General features: G+C 39.0%; 1 protein-coding gene across 2 annotated transcripts in view; it reads left to right on the top strand.

Moving 5' to 3' along the window:
• Positions 1-18208, top strand: part of igsf9bb (immunoglobulin superfamily, member 9Bb) — a 132772-nt gene that overhangs the window by 24561 nt on the left and 90003 nt on the right. For both annotated transcript variants that reach the window (XM_026183244.2, XM_026183245.2), the window contains exon 2: positions 4722-4913. In XM_026183244.2, the coding sequence (XP_026039029.2) occupies positions 4722-4913 (192 nt within the window). The remainder of the gene's footprint in view (positions 1-4721; positions 4914-18208) is intronic.

An 18208-nucleotide genomic window follows, 5' to 3' on the forward strand; every position in this document is an offset into this window, starting at 1 on the left:
CAGCAAGGTCCAACCTCTGGGGCATATGCACTGACAACATTAAGCATCATAACTTTATTGTCCAACTTCAAACTGAATATCCTGTCTGTCCCTCTATTCACCTACTCCATTTCTCTTCTTGTCTACACCATGGTAGAACTGCTTGAACCCATCTCCAATAATACTGGGATTACTTTCCCACTATATCTACCTTCCTTCTCCCCGTCATATCAGCCACCTCTCTCCTTGTACCAATCATAGTCTACCTACATTTTCCTTAGTCACATTGAAATAAAAAAACAAAACAGTTTACCTTTGTAAGTGATCAGTCAACGTCAGAGTTCTTTGAGATTAGAATAAACATGTACACTTTGCTGACTTGTTGTGTCACCCTTCATTAAACACTATACTTTATAATCTGATTGTGGCTTTGAAGCAACTTACTGTACTCAAGCGTTACAGTCCTCCTGGCAACAATACCCTGAACCCTCCCTTTTTGTTCCACCCTGCCTACACTCTTGGAGCTGTGTGTATGTATGTGTATGCACACCTCAGTGGTTTTACCTTGCCACAGTATCCTCCCCTGGGTCTTTGATTGTAAATGAGCTAAACCCTTACGGTGGTGGTGGGGATTTAACTCACTGTCTGTCTCTTGCTCCTCTCTGTCTCATCAGTTATAAACAGTGAAGTCATACCTTCCAAGGGGGCTGTTTTGTGCTATCTGTGATGATGTCACCAGCAGCCAATCAACACATAGCACTGCTAGAGGTAGTGCGTGTGCAGATGTGTGTGTGTTAGCGAGGGGGTGGGGTTGCAGAGGTGTGGGGTGCACCAATAGGAAAATCACACTCGCTCAGTTATTAGCCAGTTCTTCCAACAAGCATGAGAACACACATCAAACCACGAATCCACAGGCTGCTTCTGATACACACTGACTGCCTCTCAGTCGTGCTGTATAAAGATACTCTGTATGCAGCACATGAATGTGTTATTTAATGCATTCTATGGGAAATGAAAGGCCTATCCTGGTAATAAATCACTCAATGAGATACCCCACGCTGTTTAGGGAAGCCTAGCTCTCCTCATATTTGTTGATTTACATTTCACTTTGTGTTTTATATTTCATTAGTCTGACAGTAACGATTAGGTCTAATTATATGATAAATATCATCTGTTCAGTGCTAAACTTACACAATTACCGGTAATTGCTTTTCGTAGTGACCTCAGTTCAAGGTGACTGTGGAAGCTTTGCGTGCTTCCCTCCTCCAGCCTTAATATGCATTTGAAAGCTCAGGCTGTTGGCTGAAGACTTAATTTGGGTTAACGCTGTTGAGAATTTATAGCTGGTCTTGAATGAATATTCAATTACTAGATCAATGTGATTTGTTTTGGTGTGTTGCACAACAAACACACATATTGGTAACTGCAAACTAGAGAGGTCTTCAGTCTGATGATGGGGCTGAAGCAGAAAGCATCCTTTTAATATCTGTGTGTTTTTTGCGAGCTGTTTGCCCCGACCTTTTCTTTACTGTTGCACTCGGCACCACTGTCGAAGGAGAGGTGGGCTCATGTGTTATCATTCTGCTTCTGATTCACACGTTCATATTTCTTCTTCTGTTTCCATCGTGACATCTTTCTCCCCCCAAAGAAAGCAACAGAAGGTCAAACTTTTTTGCCAACGTGTCCTTTTCCACATTATTCCACATTGTGCTGCATTGAACAGCTTTGTGGAGATATTTATTTCTTCATTATTTTAATTTTAGCCTGGAAATACAGCTCACTCTCTGCTTGTTTCCACTAACAGTACTTGCACTTCATGATAAATACTCAGCACCTCTGCATGAAACACATTGGTGAATGGTTTCAGGTAAATATGATAAAGCACAGGGCAGCACAGTGGTTAACACTGTTGCCTCACAGCAAGAAGGTCCTGAGTTCAATTCCACCATCAGGTCAGCAGGGTCTTTCTGTGTGGAGTTTGCATGTTCTCCCCGTGTTTGCGTGGGTTCCCTCCGGGTACTCCGGCTTCCTCCCACAGTCCAAAAACATGCAGCTTGTGGGGATAGGTTAATTGAAAAATCTAAATTGCCCATAGGTATGAATGCACAATTTAGAGTGAATGTGAGTGCGAATGGTTGTCCCTCCCTGTGTGTTAGCCCTGCGACAGACTGGCGACCTGTCCAGGGTGTACCCCGCCTCTTGCCCTATGACAACTGGGATAGGCTCCAGCACCCCCTGCTACCCTGAAAAGGATAAGCGGAAGCGAATACATGGATGATAAAGCACAGTTATAATCAGTTGTAATCTTTGGTATTTACAACATATAGAGAGTCTTTACTATAGTCCTTTGTAGGACTACTTTTAAATTAACTAAAAAATGAATAGTGCTGGTGTGGGACCAGGTTGAGCTTTAGGTTGAGACAGTATATCCACTCACCAAATCACTGGTTTCTAAATATTTCAGCAGTTGATGCTTCAGCTCACAGTAATAACAGTGACTGCATTTTTTTTTTTATCAGTGTCTGAAAATATTTTTGCTGACTCACATTTGTAGTAGGTCTTTCTACAGAATACAGTACTAACACTAGTGAGCTGTCCCTTGATTATTTGTACATAGTAGATAAAATCCTGTTGGTTCCATGTGCTCACATTGCCTTCCACTGTTTGATTTCAATAATTAGAAGCACTACGGGCAGCAGGCTATCAACTGTGCGCAGTAGATTGTGTTTGCCTGCCCGGCTTCCTTACTGGCCACAGAGGAATGAGCAGTGAGTACATCTGATTAGCTGTATTGACTGGTAAAATGCTACCACACCGGGTTTCCGCTCATAAAACCAAGCTACATGGTAATTAGCCTGGGATCAATGTGAGCGCCTAGCCCACAGACACACAGACTGACTCGGACTGCTCCGGTCCTGAGTGAACAGAGCGAATGCTTAAAGAAAAACCTTAAAGGACCGGGCATTATCGAGCATCAGGGACATTACTGTCACATCACCTCTTTCATGTTTTTGTCTGTTCACATTCTGTCAGTTGAAAAAGATTCTCACAAGATAAATCACATTCATGTGTCTGAAAGCGCTGTTAATCTTGCTGTTATCAACCACCCAGTGGCCTTGGTTGTGTATTGGATTTGTCACCGGTGGTCTTTGCATCTCGAGTGATGGAATTTTTAGCTGAGCCCAGGTTTGTGTTATCACACAAAAACACTCACTTCCTGGGTGGAACTCTGTTTCTAAACAGCTTTTTGCTACATTTCTTGCTAATCTCAACCATCTCTGTCGTGGCGTTTCTGTTAAACCACTGGAATGAGCTTAGCAGGCACCTTTGTTGTTTACTTCAAACTGGCTGATGTCACGATAGCCTCCAGATTGAGAACTTTGTCAGTCAAATGAGCTGGTTGAGACAGATCATCATTAGCCTATTATGGAGCGGAGCGACATTTTTTTTTTTTTTTTTTTTAAAACGAACAGTTGTATTAGAACCAAAACAGGACCATTCAAAATAACAGAAAACTAGAGTTAAGCACAGAACATATGGGGAAAAAAATACTACTATAAACAACTATATCAAGGAACAATGTTGATAGCAGAAAAAAACTAAAGTCTAATAGATACTACTAGAGCCATGACAGCTACTGAGCATCTAACTGCCATGGCTGCCTGAGCTGTAACACTTGCATAAGTTTTGGGCTGTTACATTGTTGTGACAAATAGTGTGCAGGTAGACTATGTTTTATAAATGATCTGGGGCCTGTAGTATGAAGAAAGCTCAGTATATCAATGACTGTTTTTTTCCTTATCTGGCTAAAGGGCAAGTATGAGGAGTTAAAGTGTCTAATAAACTGAAAAACAAGAAGGTATATAAAAGGCTACAATAACTAAACAACTGAAACACATACAGCCTGACCTGTTGTTTTAGAGACAAGTGTAGAAATCTTTGTTGATTTATATGCCAACAGCTATCACATGGACATGTTAATATCCATCTTGGAACCTATCAATGGTGCCATAGTGGAGAAAGGCAGGGTACACCCTAGACCAGCAGTCCACAACCTTTTTTGCACCACAGACCGGTTTGATGTCAGGCAACATTTTCACAGACTGGCCTTTAAGGTGTCACGGATAAATACAACAAAATAAAATGATATGACTGAGACAAAAACGGTGGTATTTTGTAAATATAATAATAAATGCGTCTTTACTGTGTAATCGTGTAACTTTATTAGCAGCGTCCTCCTGAAATGCGCCAACAACATTGAGAGTAACGTCCTCCTCTCTGGCCCTTAATGCTCTCTGATCGCTATGGTAACATGTAAATATTTCTTTCAAAATAAGAGACATGAGTACAACACGGGAAAAGACCCAGGGAAACCGAGTTAACGATAAAAACCATACATTTCACACCTGAGCCTCAACTCTCACGGCCTGGTACCAAATGACTCACGGACCATTACAGATCCCTAGACAGTTCACTAGTCTATAGCAGAGCTAATAAAGAGATAGCTAACCATTCACACCTTTGAACAATTTATAATCATCAGGTAACGCGACTCCACTAAGGGCATTTCCTTGGACTGTGGGAGGAGGCTGTAGTACCCATGCAGACACAGGGAAAACATACAAACTCCACATATAAAAAGTTCTCAGATCGTGGATCTAATTCCAAAGTGGAACTTTACACTCTGTCGGTGTGTAAGCTGGATTCTTACCTGTAACTGTTACCTGTTACTGTTTCCACAGGTGCCCACGGAGTGCGAGAGGAGCCCCAGTTTGTGACAGCACGTGCAGGAGAAAACGTCATCCTGGGATGCGACGTTTCACATCCCTTGAACGGCCAGCCCTATGTGGTGGAGTGGTTCAAGTATGGAATGCCCATCCCTTTCTTCATCAACTTTCGCTTCTACCCTCCTCATGTGGACCCGGAATATGCTGGTAAGATAGTGATTACAGTGAAATTGAGACATCAGTCAGTTGACACCAAGCTAAATCCAGGATTTCACTGACCTGAATGGGTTCACATTTGTTTGATGTTTGGCCACAGACATGAGTTGAATGAGAGGTGAGAGGGATTTTCCCTTGCTTTTGTTTGATTTCATTCCTCTGATCATTACATTGCAGAAATAATTCCCCCTCGTTTGACTTAAATTATTCATCCATTTGTCTCTTATATGATTAAATGGGAGTTTTCCAGGCTGAGAAGGAGTCGGCAGCCATGAATATTTTGGGAACTATAAATAGATTTCCACTTTTTTAGATAGTGGTGGTGAGAGTTATCTCATAAAGTTATCTCAGTGTTTTGTTCTAGAACACAGACAGTTGTACGTAGGCTACGTGAGAAAAAACTGACATTTCGATCTGAGCAATGTGTAAACTAATTAGGAAAGGAGGCAATTAGTGCTGACGTTAGCTAAAATCGTAGTGGTTTCTTTCATTTAGACTACCTGATTATTCCAAATTGAAATTTCTGTGTAAAGGGAAATTAACTAAATAAAATGAAGTTTTGCAACATGTCAAGTAAACACTTGTATTATTGGAAGTTTTCTGAAACTTTTCAACTGCAGCTCTCCTGACTTTGTAACAGAATTTAATGTTACATCTATTTAAGTCCCGTGAACATGGAGAGAATTTGTAACCTTTTAAAACCAGCTCTGGTGACAGTTTTGGTGATGTGGCCTGATTTGGTACAAGTACCTCCAGGGAGTAAAGGGTTTAATAATAACTATATGTTTTTCAATGATTATACAGGTCTGCAAAAAAAACCTTTTTTTTTTTTTTTTTGCAAAACATGAGGAGTTTACAATAAAAAAGCACAACAGCGATGAAAAAAAAGTCAATATTTTATTACAATTAACCATGCATAATCTTTCTTATAATTGAACAAAGAAACAAAAAACAATTCCTTCATGATATATTTAACACTACATGTTCACTCTTTTTGTCTGAGAAAACTTTCTCTCCTCCTTTCGCTTTATTTCCTTTGAGTCTCACACTTAGAAATATTAAATTAATGTTAGAAATCATTATTGGATATGGTTTTTTGACTCAAGTATAGGATACCAGATTTCAGTTTAAAAGGGGAAATTGTACGCTTAATTAAACTAAAAACCTGAGTTTTGCAAGAAAATCTGACGTGATGGAATTTTAAAAATATTTTTCTTGTTTTCAGTGAAACAGTCAAAAAGTCCTATGCAGTTTTTTGGTTGCAGACCTGTGCTATTCACATGTAGTTGTTACCACGAGTATGTTAGAACTCCACAGAGCCCTTTGTCCCCCTGTGTCCACAGTAGAGTGTGCATGGGTGTCTCCAACAATGTATTGTTTGTGAAAAACAGTCATATCGATTAAAAACATGTTTAATATAATGACAAACAATTAACATAGTAGATACAAGTCTACAGATCTGCATCAGATGCAGTGAAAGGTTTCTTTTTAAAGTGTCCTTAACATTCCTTATTCTACCCGTCTCAGGCTGCAGGAGGGGAAAAAAGTAAGATAGACTTGAAGATTGTAGTAAATGTACAGAAGCTTTGTGCAATCTTTCTGTATCCTCATACACTTTGTCTTAACTGATTAGTGTGTGCTAATTCACACTAATGAGACAAGTATCATAAAATATGAAATATTGATTAAATATGTATCCCACACACCTAAATACTACATCTCACTAGCTAATACTTTAACCTTTGTCATGTTTCTTTAATTTTACTACTTCAATTAAGCATGAAATATGAATATGCACCCAGCATATAATAGAAACTTTGTTTCCAAATTATAAACTACTTCTACTGTATATTCTTCTTGCTATATGCAAGTAAACAGACTGATTCTTATAGAGCGCTTTTCTTCATACAGCATGCTACATTCACTTCCTTCTATGCGTTTAAGTTCTTACTAACTAACATTTACACTGCAACGGATGCACTGGAGAGCATCTCATCCAAGGATACTTGGCATGCAGACTGGGGGAGCCAGGGATTGAACCACTAACCTTCTAATCAGTAGATGACCTGCTCTACCTCCCGAGCTACAGCCACCCCGTGTTTAAGTGGAATATGCTGTACTCCAAATGGCAGTAAAGTTCTTAAATATACCCAAGACTGGCAAACGAAAGTCAAACAAAAATTCTAGCCTTAATAGATGTATGATATCTCCCTTCATCAGGTGACACAGTGTCTTGTATGGAGTTAACTTTACTGGAGCTTTAGAGTATGCTACCGAGACAAGGGGCTGAAGTGGCTGCAAAAAACTATCAGTAAAAGTCTTTCAGGAGAAGCATCTGTGCAGTCATCTGTTCTTTTCCGACCCTGTTTTCCAAGCCTTTGGGCAAAAGGTTTGTTACACCTAACACATTTAAGTCAGTGTAATACAATTCATTTTTATTTATATGTCAACAAATCACTAGAGCAATCGCCTCAAAACAACATGTATTGAATATATTTATATTGTAATAGATAGAAAACCCAAACTATCAAAAGACCCCCTCTGAGCAAGTACTTGGCAACAGTGGCAATGAAAAACACCCCAATAACAGGAAGAAACCTCCAGCAGAACCTGGCTGGATGGACGGCTATCTGGGACAACAGGCTGGGGGTGATGGGAGAAAGACAGAATAAAAGACACTATAGAAGAGAGCCAGCGATTAAAATTCTGGTGCCGTATTGGAGAAGTTCAAGACCAAAGTGGAATGAATTCTGCATAACACTCCCAATTTCCTTAATTGGTAGATTAATTACAGTTAAAATGATTTGCCTCCCTCAATTGTTATACGTTTTTCAAAACTTAGCAATTCATCTTAGTTGAATGTTATAATTCTTTCATTTATTTGGAATTACAAAACTCAAAGGATATAAAAGAGTCGCCTGTGTAAGTGCAAAACAAGTGGAAGGCTGGCTCTACGAGACTTTGTGTGTTATAAGTTAACAAGTATCTCCTACTGGCTAGAGAGTCACCACCTGGTTGGACACAAAGAAAAAGGATTGGCAATCACACTCTCTTGGCACTATTGCAATGTTATCCTATTTGTCTCAAAACCTTCAGTGATGGATGGAGCCTGTATAACCAAGGTGTGTTTGCAGTCATCCTGCAGCTTCAAGAGAAAAACAGCTTGCCAAAGCCAGATTTCTATAGACATCGGAAGGTCAGACACTCAGTAAAGCCATAGCTTAATAATTTAGAAAAAGCAGTGAGACAGATAAATATGGATGGTCTCAAAAAGACTGAAAGAGAGCTGGGAAGAGAAAGGGGGCTAGATAATGTTAAGATATGACTAAAGTTAAAGTTGAACATTTTAAAAGTCTATTTAAAAGTGAAGTTGAATAGAATCACCTATATGTGATAAATAAATAAATCAGAGGCAAATCTGTTTCATTGCTGCATCACATGTGCCAAATGTGAGGACTTTTGACTGGGAATATTTTCCTTGTTTTCAAAGATTTTAAAAGCCAAATAAGACTGAATCCTCTTCTGATCATCACCTCCTGTCTTATGGCCTCCTCTGTGCAAAAAACCTTATGCTTTTCTTCTGGGAAAAAAGGATGTTCCAATTTTTAACATCAGGATAGCAACAGTGAGAAAACAGACTGGAGGACTTTGAACAGATTTAGCATCTTTAATATAAAGAGAACAAAACTTCACTGCCTTTAATGCAGCTTGAGGAGTTGAGTTGATAGGGAGGGGTGTGGGGGGCAGTGATGTGGGGACTTTGTTAAACAATTGTTCATAGACTGTCCAGTTAAAAACTGAAACATTAATTTCAACTGAAAGGTTCTATATTTTTCATTATATATGCTTCATAATAAAGGTATTTGAAGCAAGAAGACTGGCACTGAGATAACTTGGTTTACTGATGATGATGTAGGCTGACATCAATTGCTTATTGTGATTTTTATTATGTAGTTAAATGTCATGGCCAAAGCATCAGACATACAGAGGCTTACATTGTTTCCTTTTTAGATTGGGACAGTTGCTAAATGGTTGATACATTTGGCTGACCCCAGGGGCGGTCTTTCCTACACGTCCCTCTGTCCTGCCTTCTGAAACAAGCATTGTGCTAGTTTCTTTTTATATACTAAAACAAAGGAAAAAATTGAGTGATAGAATGTTTTTTCTTGTAGATCTTCAGAATTGAATTTATGGACATATAATGATAATTATGCAATAGAAATTGCAGCTTAAACTAGGTAGAGAGAGAGACCAATAAAGAAATACAAGGAAGTGGTTATAAATTACAGTGTTCTCATGGATGATCTCTAAATCTTTTTCCCATGAGAATATTTCCATGCATGCATTTGTCCACTTTCTTCTACTTATCAGGGTAACCGTGGGGCTGGAGCCTATCTAAGCTGAGACAAGGCAAGAGGCAAAGCACACCCTGAACCCAGTCTGTCACAGAGCTAACACATAGAGACAGACAACAATTCATGCCTAAAGCCAATTTAGAAAAATGATGTAATCTAACAAGTATGTCTTTGACTGTGGGAGGAAGCCAGAGTATCGAGAGAGAACACATCATTCACAGGAAACTTCATACAAAAAGGCCTCATTGAGCTGGTGGAACTGAATCAAGGACCTTCTTGTTGTGAGGGTACAGTGCTGACCTCCGAAGCCCCGAGATATCATGGGTCAAAGTTTTGTAGAATGTTTCCGGTACACATGGGAATCTGTAGGATGGAGATATGGATGAAAGATCAATAAGCAAACTGAAAGATCATTTAACAAACCACAAATAATAATTAGTTTATTATCTCTCTCTTTCTCTCCCTCTATGTATATCCTATATATAGGATAATATAAGAGTGTCAAGTTAGCCCCTTATTCCATTTTATTTAACTTAAGGTAACTTGAGTTAAAAAAAAAAGAAAGAAAATTATACATTTTTTAAAATTCATTCCTTTTTTATTATTTAAAATGCTTCCATAGACTCTCGTCGTCTTCTATGTAGGCAACAGAGAGAACTGAACTGAAGTTGTCCTGGCAAACCTGGCAGGCTCGCATTGAGTGATATAATGTCTGGTGATAGTAGAAACAAACAGAGGTTTTGTTCAGTGTCCACGTACCATAGAAATGATAGAAAGTTGGGGTAAAAGAGGATCTGTACAGAAATAACAGTAGAAAAAAGATCAACATGTTTTTTTTTCTCCAAGATTTTCCGTTGAAGGCTCTATTCTTGTATTTAATGGACAGATATGAGCGTAGTATTGATTTTACACCTGCAGCGGTAACAAGGGATCTTGCAGTACCAAAAGCGACCTCATACCAAGTTGAAAATGTGGACCCAAGGCCAGTCCTCTAATCTTATCAAAGTTAATGCCAATCATCATGACTGGAGCTGTGATAGACTGCCATGTGGTGATTGTATGAAACTGATAAAAGAGACAAGAAGTAGGAATAGATTGAGTTAACAAGATAGGATTAGAGGAACAGCTGGACCTCTGTCATTATTACAACGAATCAAAGTCCTGCTGGCTGCTGCTTTTGCTGTCTTCAAAACATTCCTTTTTTATATGTTCATTGCATTGTTGTGGGTGTAGTTTAGGCTCTATTTACTATGTGCCCATAAGATGATTTAACATTCATTTGAATCTCAATGGTGAGCTGTAGACAACATGTTGTTGTGGTCAGTGACGCTGTTAAAAATAGTGCTGTCTTCGTGCTGTTGTTAACCACGAGTCAATGCATTTATAACGTAGTTCAATAACTACATTTTCACTGCACACTGAGAACAATCTGTATTTAAAGCCTGCTTCTTTTAAAGTTGCAGTAGTTTTTAGTAACTTTATCACACAAGTACAAAGAGCAAGTGAGAAGCAATGCGGGGGAAAGAATGCAGAGAATCTCTGTATTGATTTGGAGGCACCATTCGTTATAAGGCGGACAAATGGAAACATTTCAGAAAAATGTGTCTACTTATGCCCTCACAGCATAAATGATCCATGTCAGTCCCACTCTAAAAGGTCAAGGGTTCAAAGGTTTCCTTTGTTTGCTGTGTTATTTAGCTCTTGTTGTTATGTTAGCTTGCACAGGTGTAGTACTTGTTTCTGGCTGAAACTGTTTGAAATGCTTAATTGCAGCTTTCTGGAATGTCTCCTGAAATGTATGGCTTTTATGAGGAAACCCACAGTGACTACTGTGTGTGATAAGGACATAACTGCTACTGAAACTGCTACTTCAATCTATACATCTAAAAACCACAAACCAGGCGAGAAATTTGGGTGTAGTGATGGATGCAGACCTAAACTTAGAAAAACACATTAAGACAATAACAAAGTCAGCTTACTATCACCTCAAGAATATATCAAGGATAAAAGATCTGATGTCTCAACAGGACCTGGAAAAACTAGTCCATGCATTCATCTTTAGTAGGCTTGATTACTGTAACAGCATCTTTACAGGTCTACCTAAAAAATCAGTCAGACAACTACAGCTCATTCAGAACTCTGCTGCTCGAGTCCTCACTAAGACCAAAAAAGTGGACCACATCAGTCCAGCTCTGAGGTCCTTACACTGGCTGCCTGTCCGTCAGAGGATAGACTTTAAAGTTCTGATGCTGGTCTATAAAGCTCTGAATGGTTTAGGACCAAAATACATCAATGACCTCCTGACCCAGTATGAACCATCCAGATCCCTCAGGTCATCTGGATCTGGTCTTTTATCAGTTCCCAGAGTCAGAACCAGACATGGAGAAGCTGCATTCAGCTTTTATGCTCCTTATATCTGGAACAAACTCCCAGAAAGCCTCAGATCAGCTGAAACACTCAGTTTATTTAAATCCAGGTTGAAGACTCACCTATTCTCAGCTGCATTTGAATAAAGCACCAAATCCACACTTTAAGCTTAAATTTCAAAACTTACATTTAACTACTGATTTTATCTACTGTTCTGATTTTATCTGTTTTGATTTTATATACTGTTGTTTGTTTGTTTGTTTGTTTGTTAACTAGTTAGTTAGTTTATTTGCTTGTTTTATTCAATTTTAAATCATGCTTTTTATTTGTTCTTGTTTCTAATGTCTCTGTAAAGCACTTTGAATCACCTTGTTGTTGAATTGTGCTATACAAATAAACTTGCCTTGCCTTGCCTTGAAAACAGTTAGTGAAGTGTGGATAGAAAACATGGCCAGAGAGAGCACAGTTTTCTTTTAAATGCCACCAAAATCCTCTAGTGACTCTTCATTTGAGTGTGTAGTAATGCTTCAAGGTATGTTGGAATAAATCAGGAATACAAATGACTCCGGCTTCTCTATGACCGCAGTAAAATCTTCCTCTTGTCACCTGTTGAGATTTTTATGGCAGCAATATAAATGAACTACTGGCCTTAGGCAAGTAAATCTACCACCACAGATCTCTTTAATTTTTAGAATATGTATATTCTCAAATAAAAAAAATGGGGGTCAAGTAAAATCTCGATCTCTGATGATGGTTGAAGGTGGGTTCTATACTAACAATGAACTCAGATCCAAGCAGTTCATTTCAATAACACGAGATCCTCGAAAATAAGCACCTGAGTGAGATTTACTTAATGAGAGATAGCTGAAGGACCTTCTTTCTGTGCAGCAACAGTGCTAACCACCAACAATAGAAGAATGAAATATCGCGATAGAATATGGGTAAAACGTGCATGCGCAGTGCCTTTGTTTTCATACGCACACGTCGGAAAAAGCATGGCGGCGACGGAGAAAGAGGAGGGCGAAAGCAAACCGTTGAATGAAATGGATGAACCAGAATTGGTTTGTAAAAATGCTGCAGCTTCACTGGTGTGGAACTGGTTTAGCTTTCGTCCGTCAGATACACAACAAAGCACTATTTTTGGTAGAGCATGCTAGCGGGCCGTCGTTATTACCGTGTTGTTTGGAAAATATGGCACACTTAAAATCAATCCTTTGATTTTTCTGAAAATCGACAGTGCCCTTTATAATCCCGTGTGCCTTATGTATGAATTCTGTTTGTGACCTCGAAACGATTTTATGTGCACGGCGCTCAAAAATCTGTCAAATGTTTCAGTACGACTTTGCTGAGCTACGAAGCCGCACCGCTTGATGGATTGTCGGAGCGTTACGGCTATCGTAGGCAGGAGCCTCGCGGAGTGATACGTACTGTGCTTCAACATAATGTTACCGTATTGTGTGTGTATAACTTCTTTTTAAGTTGTGTGGATATTCTACATGGTTATGCTGAGGATATGTCGGCCAATTTCCACTGGAAATGCCTTTTGGTTAAACTGTCAGCAAGGAATTTGCATTTGCACTGTTACACTTTTATATAACTTTAATGCACATAAAAACAGCTGCTTGTTTAAGTGAAAATACATTGATGTTTTTTTTTTTCCACTAATAAAGTTGTGGAGTTGTAAAGTATTTTGTCTAGTGTCAATTATATCGTCAGTTATATCGTTATCGCAAATTTTCAAATGTATATCGTGATAAATATTTTTGGTCATATCGTCCTGCTCTACTGCCCACTAATATTTGGTTAAATGTTGCTAAGCAGATTACACCTGGACCATATGTTTTTGGTAGTACTCAACAAGATTCTAGCATTATTCCATCTGGATTTTACACTCTTCTTGGCTGATTTGATATTAGTTAGTTAGTTAGTTAGTTAGTTAGTTAGTTAGTTAGTTAGTTAGTTAGTTAGTTAGTTAGTTAGTTAGTTAGTTTTCTGGCAGGAACTTGACTTCTAAGCATAGTTCACACATTTTCAGTAGGGTTCTGTTCAGGGCTTTGGGAAGCCCATTCCAGAGACTTAATGTTGGCCTACTTAACTATTCCAAAACCAGTTTCTTTGTGCTACTGGGATCATTGTCCTCTTGGAACAGCCAATGTCAAATTGAATCCAGTTGTTTATTAGAAGTGAAGTTGAGAACTTTGGAGGTTGTCCGCCTTCTTTGCTATTTCATCCACATGCAACTGTACAACTGGCAGCAAAACTATGGCGTTATTTTTGTGCCACTACTCTGAGCGCACGTAAAACAAATTTGCAGGTGCAAGTGTTGCATTTAGTGGAGAAATTAATTTTGAGCGAAGAAAAGCTGAATTTGAGTGAACAAAACTCATAGCTGCGTGCAAAAAATGTATTTCAGTGTTTGCTATTATCCACACACACACAATAGCAGCCCCTCTCGCTCAGTTTTTGCATTTGCGCTCGCTCGCAATGTGTTGCTCGCGCTCTCAACATTTCTGCCTGTGCACGTTCAACTCTTTCTGTACACTGTTATATTTGTGCCACAAAACCAGCCAATCACAGACTTGGATGCAAAAAACTCTGATTGGATGATTTGGTCTCCAATCATCTCGAAATGATGAAATGCAATATCTCAGAATCCATTTCGTCCAAAGCTCAAACGAGGCAGTGGCGGAGGAACACAGAGTGGCAGAGTTTGAAATATTACTCTTTCTGGGTCACAAAATAAACTTTTAAGATATTTTCATGCGAGAATGGTGCTGTGTAAACTTCAAATACCTGCTCGATTTATCAAGACATCACATATTTGCAAAAGTGGTCTAACATTTTTTAAAAAATAAATTTCTGCTCAAAATGCAACACTTGCACCTGCAATTTTTTTTTTTACATGTGCTTAGAATAGTGGCACAAAAATAACGCCATACAAACACCAGAGCTGATTTACATGGCGTTTCCATGATTGGTATTTGCGACTCATGAATCTGGTAAAGTTGACTAACTCGTATGTCACTGGTGTTGGAAACTTAGCTAACATCAAGTTTGTTTTAATATAGCTTCATGAGTCAAACTTTTATAATTGGAAAGCATGTCCCAGCTATCTTCTTGAAATTTTTCCGCTGTGGCATTTTCAAGCATTTGATATTTTATTTTGAAATCAGTCACTACACATATATAATCTGTAAGGATTTGTAAGTGTTTGAAAAGCTTACTAACTTCTAAAATCTATATAGATAAAATCTGTTAATCCTGGTGCCAGTTTATATTGTAAGCTTATTGCAGATTGATTAACATACATAGGATGAGTGAGGGAAGGACTATGTTTTCAATATAACTTTGCTAGGAAGTTAAGAAGAAAGAAATAACCCATCTTTCTATTTCATATTAAAATCCTAAAAAATGTAAATTCATTAAAAGCAATGTCCAATAGAGTAACCTGGAATTTACCTGCTAACCGTGTTCTCCATTAACTACTGAAATATTGTTCCTCGTGGTTTTTGACATGTGATTTACCTTCACAGGTTACACCCGATTGCCACTTTGGGTTCTCCCTCAGACTATTTTTGCCTGAGAGGCAACCAGGCTGGAATTAAAAGATTTCACAGGAAAATTCCACTTCCTCTCTCACTCCATCACTGCTTCCCAGGCCATAAGAGAGCAAAACCTAATTAGACAATTCTGCCTTAAAATAATCAGAAGTACTTTTATACATGGTTTGCTGCTTAAATATGCAGGGGCTGGGTGTACTACTGCAAACCATGGCCCTGTGGAGGCATGGAGTTCCTCGTTACTGTTTCAGAAGACAATCTGCCAGAGCAGGGTTGCATGGTGATGACATCATCCATGCATCAAATGTAAAAGCCTGGCATAAAGATGGCTCTGATAAAAACATGCTTCAGCCACAGTAAGGCCTCTGTATGGCACCATTATTCTCTTTTGAATGAACAAAGTGTTCATCGTCTTCACTAGAAGTGTTCGTCTTCTAGTGTAGTCAGCCGGATGTCCTGTGCATGCTTTACACTTTAACCATGAGTCTGATTTGACATTTCTGCGCATGTAGTGAAAATTAAGGATTTTGTATCTGACAAACACAAGAAAAATCAGGGAAGTGGTTGGCACTGTGGTGAATGTGCCTGAGTATAACTCATTTAAATATACACTATATGTAGGATATAAATTGCAACAGAATAACCAGATAGTTTTTCTACATGACACCATTAAGCCTCATTGCCATGGCATAAATCACCTTACTCAACTTTCCTCTCTTTTGTTACAGTTTACCTTTTATTGTTGTGTTCCACAAGTGTAAAAACTATATATGTATGTCATGTTAGTCATACCTTACTGTATGGGGGTTGTTAAATTGCACTGACTCTGTAAATACTGCACATAATGAAGAAAATGTTGCATAGTACATCTTATATAATTCACTTTGGTTACTTTAGTTAACATGAAAGTAGACCGTGCACTATATAGGGACATAGAGTAGACAGAATTGTAATTGCATTAATCTTGCTTAATTAACCTAATTTCTGCTCTGCTTTAAAAGGTTTGGCAGCAGTTTAAAAACATCTAAATATTAATTTTTTAATGAGGATCTTTTGAAAATGACAGCTCACACTGAGTTTGATTTATCCCCAAATTGCTGCATTCATTATTAATTACCAGAAATTATTAAGAAGTTTGTAACTCACTTTAATTGGCAGGACAAATCTACATTTTGTACATATTTGTAAAAATTACCAAAATATTTAGCACCATGACCTGTTAATAATAATTCTACACATGACAGAGTGCCAAAGATTGCACAAAAAGCATCATGCCACAAACTTTGATATTCCTCAAAGAAAAACAAATGTTGCAAATGTTCTGGACTTTTTTTCCCCGTGCAAGTTACCAGCATTAAAGCTGAGTTTTAAATTAATTCCCCTTCTCCTGAATCCAGACTGGAGCCTATGCCAGCTGTGATAGGGCGAGAGGCAGGCTGGATAGGATGCCAGTCTGTAACAGGGCTAACACTGAGAGATAGCCATTTTACGGGCAACGCCATGCATGTCTTTGGACTGTGGGAGAACGCCAGAGTACCCAGAGAGAACACACACAGACAAGAAGAGGACATAAACAGAAGTCTACAAACAAACACCCCAGACTAGGTTTGAACCCAGGACCTTCTCATTGTGAGGTGACAGGGCTAAACACCATACCACTGTGCTAAGGCTGAAGCGCAATGAGATCATGAGGAATTGTATCAGAGATTGAGCTATTTGAAATGTCTTTCAAAAGGGTGAAATACACAAAGAGAGCTTGGATTGGACAATGCTACTGCAACTTATTTTATTTGAGTGAAACATTTATGTAAATGACAGGCAGAGAGTTGCAAGAGCTAAGAGGTGTAATGCAAGAAGTAGAGGTATTTGAGTTTAAAGCTATATAGTAGATGAGATTAAATAGCAGCACAAGTGAAATGGAAGAGTTACAATTGAGACCTGCTCATCTGTACCACTGACAGTGGTACTAACATAAAGACCGAAGGTGGAGCTGGAGGCAGCAGAGCTGAAGATGCTAAGATTGGGATTGAGCGGGGTTGACAGGATTAGAAATGAGTACATGAGAAGAAGAGCTCACGATCTGATAACAAAGTTAGTGCAAGGTGGAGCTGGTGTGCAGAAGAGAAGTAGTGGATATATTGGACAAAGGATGTTGAATATGGAGAGACTAGGCAGGAGGAACAGAGAAAGGCCACAGAGAAGATTCATGGATGTAGTGAAGGTGTCATGACGCGCTGTGAGGCCGGCAGGATAGGACCCAAAATGCAGGACTGAGACAGAATTAAACTTGAAGGCAGCTTTATTGGTGGGTTTACAGATAACAAGACTAAAACTGAGAAGACACTAGGCTGGCAGAACACACAGCATTGAGAGAGATCATGACAAGGAACAGAAGGAAATGCAGACAATAAATACACACAGTGAATCAGGGCAAAGAGGAAACACTTGGGGGATACAGCTGGACATAATCTAACTGACGAGACAGGGGAAGCAAAACTGAACATGATGCACACAGGACATGTGACTATCAGAATAAAACAGGAAGTAGGAAAAAGAGACGCAGACTCAGACACACAGCTTGACGTGGGAATACAATAGCAGACACATGGCAGACGGACATGACAAAGCTGAAAGAATGAGAGAGCCAGGAAGCTGAGACAACAGAGAGTGAGCTGGAGAGTTAGGGACAAGTAAGACAGAGAGGGAGACAGATGCAGAGAGGGAGCGAGAAGGGAACAGAAAAAGAGCGTCATTATAGACAACACACCGGGGATGAAGGGGAGGACACAGCAAGGAGAGACTAAGACAGAGCGGGCACAGAAGGGAACGAAATTAAACAAGAACTAGAAACATAACAAAACCCAAAGACTCTCCAAACTAAACTTTAGTATCTCAATAATCTGAAAGAAATGAACAAAAGACTAAGCAAACTTAAAACCCAGAAGATGGATATGAAGAGTGCTGATGTGCCAAATGAATGAATGATTGAATGAGTGAATACCTG

Source organism: Astatotilapia calliptera, chromosome 10, assembly GCF_964374335.1.
Source record: "Astatotilapia calliptera chromosome 10, fAstCal68.1, whole genome shotgun sequence".
Taxonomy (NCBI): Eukaryota; Metazoa; Chordata; class Actinopteri; order Cichliformes; family Cichlidae; genus Astatotilapia; species Astatotilapia calliptera.